This window comes from Leopardus geoffroyi, chromosome X, assembly GCF_018350155.1.
Source record: "Leopardus geoffroyi isolate Oge1 chromosome X, O.geoffroyi_Oge1_pat1.0, whole genome shotgun sequence".
NCBI lineage: Eukaryota > Metazoa > Chordata > Mammalia > Carnivora > Felidae > Leopardus > Leopardus geoffroyi.
In genome coordinates this window covers 16,209,916-16,217,500 of record NC_059343.1, presented here as the reverse complement: position 1 = coordinate 16,217,500, position 7,585 = coordinate 16,209,916, and the positions used below count along the sequence as shown (strand labels likewise).

At 44.9% G+C, this 7,585-nt stretch overlaps 1 protein-coding gene across 15 annotated transcripts in view; it reads left to right on the top strand.

The window, feature by feature from the left end:
• The window catches only part of MAP7D2 (MAP7 domain containing 2), a 106,665-nt gene that overhangs the window by 80,868 nt on the left and 18,212 nt on the right, over positions 1–7,585 (top strand). For all 15 annotated transcript variants that reach the window (XM_045470958.1, XM_045470957.1, XM_045470956.1 and 12 more), the window contains 2 exons: positions 3,242–3,510; positions 4,111–4,243. In XM_045470958.1, the coding sequence (XP_045326914.1) occupies positions 3,242–3,510; positions 4,111–4,243 (402 nt within the window). The remainder of the gene's footprint in view (positions 1–3,241; positions 3,511–4,110; positions 4,244–7,585) is intronic.

Sequence of the window (7,585 nt, the reverse complement as noted above, 5' to 3'; positions counted from 1 at the left end):
TTCCTTCTCTGCTCTGTTTTATTGGTCACAGCAGTCAGGCCAACCTAGAATCAGTGGGATGGGGGAAGAAACTCCAAAGATCATGTTGAGTCGGGAGAGATATTTTTGTGACCGTCTCGAGAAAATACAGTCTGCCAAAGATAATCACTTTGAAATCTCATGCCTGAGATCAATTTTGTATCAGGAACCTAGGTTAACTTCACTTTATCACGGATTTTGAGAAACAAAGTAGATTTTGTGTGTCCACATGAGTGAAAAATTAAGACCAGATTGTCAGCATGGCCCCAAATAAGTACCTCCCACTCAGAATCATGGGCTCATGGAAGATTCCTGGAGCCAGCCTATTCCTTCAATGGTTGAAGATGTTTAATCAGTCATTACTGGGCATCATTGTATACATCTGCATATATGGCATGGTTACTCCTGCCTACAGATGAGTGTCTACTGTGGATCGGGGCTCCTGCCTTGACAGTTTACCAGTTGTTTTTGCCACCACCATTGTTCTCAAATAAGTTTTTACATTCTTATCTGCACATTTTCTTGAAAAGGATAATCACAAATGTTAACTTATGCTCCTTCCTCATAGCCATACTTATACATTTATCCAGTCTATAATCCTGTACTTTTTCAGTTTTACTAGAGGATAATTTGAGTTTAGATCAGTTTTTAAAAGCTTATTTATTTTTTATTTAAAAAGTGTTTTTTTTTTTTTATTTTGAGAGAGAGAGAGCAGGAGAAGGGCAGAGAATGAGGGAGAGGGAATCCCAATCAGGCTCTGTGCTGCCAGTGCAGAGCCCGGTGCAGGGCTCAAAACTTATGAACTGTAAAATCATGACCTGAACCCAAACCAAGAGTCAGATGCTCAACTGACTGAGCCACCCAGGTGCCCCACCTTTTTATTTTTAAATCCTCTCAGCCCTACAGAAGAATTGCAAGACTAGAACAGAGAATTCCTGTATGCCTTTCATCCTATTAATGTTTAGCCATATTTGCTTTATCATTCCCATCCCCCAACTCACTCACGTTCACTCTCTATAGACACACACACACACACTGATTTTTTCCCCCAGAACATTTGAGAGTAAGTTGAAGACATCATGACCCTTTACCCCCAGGAACGAAGAGGTTCTTTTGTGTAACCACAGTACAATTATAAAAATCAGAAATTTTAATTTTGACATGTTATTGTTACTTAATTTACAGTCTATATGCAACTTTTGCTAGTTGTCCCAGCGAGATCGCTTATAACACTTTTTCCCCAGTCCGGGATCCAACACTGGCTCCCACACTGCATTTAGTTGTTTTGTCTCCTTAGTCTCCTTTAACTTTGAACAGCTCTTCAGCCTTTCTTCTCCATGACCATGACATTTTTATTTTTATTTTTATTTTTTTAGTAAAATGGGTGATGGGCATTAAGGAGGGCACTTGTTGGAATGAGCACTGGGTATAATATGTAAGTGATGAATCACTGGGTTCTACTCCTGAAAACAATACTACACTGTATGTTAACTAACTTGAATTTAAATTTTAAAAAATTTCAAATCAGGTTCAAGTTGTATTAATCAGGTCAGGTGATCACAATATTGTGTGGCCTTCAGTCTGGCTTTTACTAAGAGAAGATGTTTTCCTGGGCACTCAGAGTTGGCATTTTAGCATGAGAGCGTCATTGGAAAACTGGCCTGTATCTTACCTAATCCGCATACCACTTGAGGATTTTTCAGCTGAAGGCCAAGTACAGTGTTGATTTAATCATAGTTTTCCCTTACCACCAGGATCTGATCAGGTAACTCTTTAAGCCTGTGGTAATAAATGGGCCTTTAATATTATGTTGAATGGCTGTTTTTCTTGCTGTTTTCATAGATCAAAAACACTTGAATATTGGCAGTTTCATATGGTTCAATCTGCTACAGGATCAAGAATGACAATTTATAATTTATATACAGATTACTGTATGTTCTTCATAAAGGAACTCGGCAAATGCTACCTCCTTGAGCAAACATCTGGGTAAACCCAGCTTCTGAAGCTCCTTCAACAGACATAAGATAGGCTCCTGCATTTTTTAAAATGTTTTTTTAATGTTTATTTATTTTTGAGAGAGAGAGAGACCAAAGCAAGAGGAGGGGAGGGGCAGAGAGAGAGGGAGACACAGAATCTGAAGCAGGCTCCAGGGTCCGAGCTGTGAGCACAGAGCCCAGTGCAGGGCTTGTACTCATGAACCACGAGATCATGACCTGAGCTGAAGTCGGACACTTAACCGACTGAGCCACCCAGGCTCCCCCATAGGCTCCTGCATTTTAACGAAGTGTTATTTCCCTGAGTGACAATAGGCTTGTCCTCAGCTTTCACATCTTTCCAATAACAGGAGAGATTCTTTTAAACCTTGATAACCTCAAAAGAAAGACACCTCCTCTCCCCACCTTTTGTCTGAGTTTCTTCCTCAGCATTTAAAAAGGAACTGGATATCAATCATATTTCAGTAAAGGTGAATTTTTTTTTATACACTTGATCTTAGCCAAAAGGCTGAGAAGCGATGGGTGAATTTTTTTTATAAAAAGAACCTGGGGACTTTGAAGACATTATGTTGAGTGAAATAAGCCAAACACAAAAGGATACGTATACTATATGATCCCACTTCTGTGATGTATCTGGAATAGTAAGATTCCTATGGACAGAAAACAGAAGGGTGGTTACTAGAGGCTGAGGGACGCAGGCATAGGGAGTTAGTGTTTAATGGGTATGTGGTTTTGGGGATGGCTGGTGGTGATAGTTGTATCACTTTGTGAGTGTATTAATGACACTGAGCTGTACACTTAAAAATGGCTAAGATGGTAAATTTTGTTACATATTTTTGCCACAATTAAAAAAAAAAAGAGCCAGCTCATCCATTGCCATATGCTGAAGCCAGATCCAACCCTAGTATTCAACTGAAAAGTGGTATGACAATGCCTCACTTTTTATCCTTACATTGTCAGTCAGACTTAAATGAGGTCACGACATGGCATTACCAGCTGGGCTTCCTAAAATTGTGTCCCTTCCACCAGGGATACCTTGTAGATTCCATATGTTCCTGTTACAGTGTGTTGGTACTTTGAGGACTTTTGAGTGTGTGCTAAGCCTTCCATTTGTTCTTCTTGAAGGATGAAATTGTTCAGCTTTTTGGAACCAAGTATCTTATGAACAGAGGGAGGGTTCTCTGGTTAGGCCCAGTAGTCATCGTCTGGGCATGTTTTTGGTTTTCCAGGACAACTTCAAAAGCTTATCCACAGTCTCCAAAGAATGTGAAGCCACCATACCCAGGGTCTCCTGTGAAGTACCGCTCTCCCACCTTTCCCAGCCAGGAAACACCCAAGAGGAAAGCAGAGAAAGAGAAGAGCAATAAAGAAAGGGAGGGTGCCCTGGCCCAGCAGGCAGCTGGCCTGCATGGGGAGGAAGCCCCAGAGAAGCACGTGGTGGACAAGCATGTCACGGAGAAGCATTTGGCCACAGGAGGGAAGACTGAGGGCAGTGGAGGTAGGTCCTTCTTGTTGATGCTGCCTGCAGCTTGGCTTTTCCAAGCTAGTTCTCTCTCTCGCCGGATCCACATGGGAGTCTCATGTTTGAGAGAAGGAGGGAGGGAAGGAGATGTTTCCCTGGGACAACTTCATGACCTCATGCTCTTTCCTCAGACTTGCACGTTGCCCTTGAGTCCTTCCCCTCGGTCTCCTATGGGTCCCCTGGAGGAGGGACTGACACTGGTCATGGCTTTGGAAGCTCATGGGGGTGTTGAGCTGCATCCAGCTAGCATCTGCACTTCCCACAGAGAAAGTCTTCCTTCAGTCCTTCAAGCTTCTGTGCTAGATGCAGTGAGTTCACCCAGAGTGGCACTACTGTGGTGGCTCCTGTGGGTTGTGCCAGCCACCATGTCTCTCCTCCTCACCTTTCCACTACCCTCCACTGGGAGATGCATTCAGGGTCATAGCCGGCCCATTGCAACTTGTCAGTGGCTGATTGTGCTCGTCCCGGCAGCATTTCCCATGACCCATTGGGTTGGATTTTTTGTTTCCAAGTGGCAGCTTACTCATGTGAGTGCAATCACTGTTTCATTTCCCATGATCTTTTCCTCCGATGCAGCCTCAGGGAAGCCCACGGCAGGCACCACTGATGCAGGAGAGGCTGCAAAGATCCTGGCTGAAAAGAGACGACAAGCCCGGCTACAGAAAGAGCAGGAGGAGCAGGAACGGCTGGAGAAGGAAGAACAGGACAGGTATGGGGCTGTTCAGAGTTTCATTGCTATCTTCTGTAAAGGGCTGTGGGTAGAAGAGCACCTAGGTGGCTCAGTTGGTTGAGCATCTGACTCTTGATTTCACCTCAGGTCGGTGATCCCAGAGTCATGGGCTCGAGCCCTGTGTCAACACTGAGCATGGAGCCTGCTTGGGATTCTCCCTCTCCCTCTGTCCCTCTCCCCTGCTCATGCACACACACTCTCTCAGGCTCTCTTCCTCTCTCTCAAATAAAAAAAAAAAGGCTGTGGTAGAAAGAGCAACTTACCTTTGTTTCTAGAGTTTGGGTATTGACAAAAGATTAACAGAAAATAGGTCTGCGTGGCAGGTATTCAGGAGACTGCTTCTTCTACTAGATGTAATTAACATTGATGGAACTTTGCTCTTTTAAGATTACCTGGAAACTCCTGCCTAGCTCCCGGATCTAAATGTTACCAATGGCTTCCCATTCTCCTCTTGGACTCTAGAACCAGCCAGACCTCATAGAACTATCAAGGGAGTTTGGACTTAGTTCATGAAATGAGGTTCTCCTTCAAGACAGAAGGTTCCAGATGGAGAGATCTTGATTCTGCTTTCCAAATCATGTTTTTTTCCTTAAACTGTCCCAACTTGCAACCCCAGGTGAGAAGGAGGAGGGTTGGAGCAGAGGCCACTAGATGGGGTGGAAGCTGACATCATTATCCACAAGCAACAAAGTACAGGGACTCCAGTCCTGGAGTACAACAGAAGACATCATGGCAGTGGTTCCTAAATTTTGGGGGGGTATCAAAACTGTACAGGGAAGGCAATGGAAACACACAGTCCTAGGCCCCATCCTGTTTCAGTAGCTCACCAAAGTGTGAGAACCACTGCATTGTTAGTACCAGGGCACTTGGTCAGAGTACAGACAGTTCTGCGTTTTCTGATCTTTGTGTTCAGAGAAAAATGCATGTTGGAAGACAAGGTAGATTTTATCATTAAATTGATAAGGAAGCTTTCAGGATAATCACAGAGTACAGTCCAGTGTGATTTAGAGAATTAACTTTACAGGAAGCAAGCCATGCTGCACCACTTCAAGACTGGTACTCAATTCAGAGTGATAAATAATAGAATAGCCTTCATCCTTAAGTGACCTTGGCAAATCTTTTGTGATCTTTAAATACAGGTTTGCTGATTTTTTTTAAGGGTGGGGGCTCGGTCTTAACTTGTCTTTTCTTCAGATTCTGTACTTCTGATGATTTTCCCACCTCCAGCCTTTTGGTCAACAGTGACAGATCTTTCTGTTGAGTGGTGTCTTTGGGCTGGTTTGAGTGGGCCATAAAATGTGCGAAGAGAGGTCACAGGAGGTAAAGATGAATCTCAGGACCTCAAATGACAGGCCTTGGTGATTGCAGGTTCTGAGCAGGAAGTAACGTTTTTGTGGCTGTATGCTTAGGAAGATGAAGCTCTTTACTTACCAGCGATCATCCTCTCTCTCTCTCACATTTCCTGTACAGTCCAGCTCCTGAAAGAACTGATTGTACTTCCCGTCTGTATTTCCTCAACTCATGTTCAGACCTCATGCTCATCATTCCTCCTAATTGCCAGACTCCTAATCCATTTCTATGTTGACTTTGACCTTGTCAAGATTGCCCTTGCTTGTTTGGCCTCTCCTTCTCCATCTCCTCTGTCTGCCCCTTATCCCCTCACTTGTTGCCTGGGCTCCCAGCCCTCGCTCCTTGGCCAGCTTCACCTGACAAGCCCTCCCTGAGCAACGGTCCTCCCTCTTGATCAGCCATTTTCCTCAGCTCACATTTCACACAGCAGTTTCATGTTGAGCATCTTGTGTGCTAAACCAACTGTGTCCTCATCTCCCTTCTACCCTCGTTTTCCCTTTGCCTCATTTACCATCTGTTTCTGAAGCTAATTTCATCTTGTTTTGTAAACCTTCAGTACTTCCTGGTACAAGGGAGGCTCTAACACATATACAGTGGTGACCTCTGAATCTGCGCCTATGGCCCAGTGTCTTGCTAGGCCTGCACTGTCCGCTACAATAGCCTCTAGTCCCATGTGGCTACCAAGATGCAAATTCACTAAAATGAAGTAAAATTCAGTTCTTCGGGTGTACTAGCCAGATTTTAAGTGCTCAATAGCTACATGGCTAGTAGCTACCATATTGGATGACAAATCTTTAGAACATCTCCCTCATCACAGAAAGTTCTCTTGGATAGCAGTGGTCTAGAGAACATCCCAAATGCCTTATGATTTCATTTGAGTATGTCCCATGTGCATCTCAAATTCATCATTAGTTTTTTCCCATACTTCCTTTTCCTTTCATAAGCTCTGTACTCCCATTTCTCCAGGCACCAAAATCAGAAGTCTCAGCGCCAGCTCTCAACTCCTTCCTCCCCTTCCTCCTCGTTTTCAAATGTCAGGTTTTTTGACCTTGTCAGAAGGTCACTTGTCAGGTCTCTCTGGGCTGCCTCTTTGGCATTTGTCTCCTCTCCCTTTCCCTCCAGCCATTCCTCTCCTCTGAGCTCTGGCCCCTGTTGTTTCTCATCTGGACTTTGTCTGTGGCATCCCAGCTGACCTCTCTGCTCAGAGCAGGAGTTTGTCCACTCTCTACACTGGGTCCCCAGTGACTGTTCTCATATTTGAGTGTCATTGTCCTGCTCCCATCCTTTAATAAACCAGCAATTCCCTGCCCACATAGGCCATCTAAACCCATCAGGAGGATGGTGCCCACCCTTCATGGCCATGACCTGCCACCATGTGTCCCTTTGCCTCCAGCAACCTGGGTACCAGCCTGCAGAGCTCCCTGACATGCGCCGATCATGTGGTGCCACACCTCTACATCTCTGCTTTTCCTTTGCTCCACGTGGACTCCTGCTTCTTCTCACCAGACACATCTTCCTTTCTCCAGACCTAAGTCAAGCCTTGCTCCCTCTCTGTAGCCTTTCTGGCCTGCACCTGGGAGAGAACTGAACTCACCTACTCTTTACCCTTCCTGAGCCCAGCTGTTCAGCTGACTAACATAGCCTTCTCTGTTCATAGACATGCTTCCCCCTAGTATGCACCTTTATTTAAAAAAATTTTTTTTAACATTTATTTATTTTTGAGACAGAGAGAAACACAGCATGAACGGGGGAGGGGCAGAGAGAGAGGGAGACACAGAATCGGAAGCAGGCTCCAGGCTCTGAGCCATCAGCCCAGAGCCCGACGCGGGGCTCAAACTCGCGGACCGCGAGATCGTGACCTGAGCTGAAGTCGGATGCTTAACCGACTGAGCCACCCAGGCGCCCCTACTATGCACCTTTAAAAGGCTGGGGTACAGTCTTTGGACCACTGGTACTGCCATTCAGTAAATG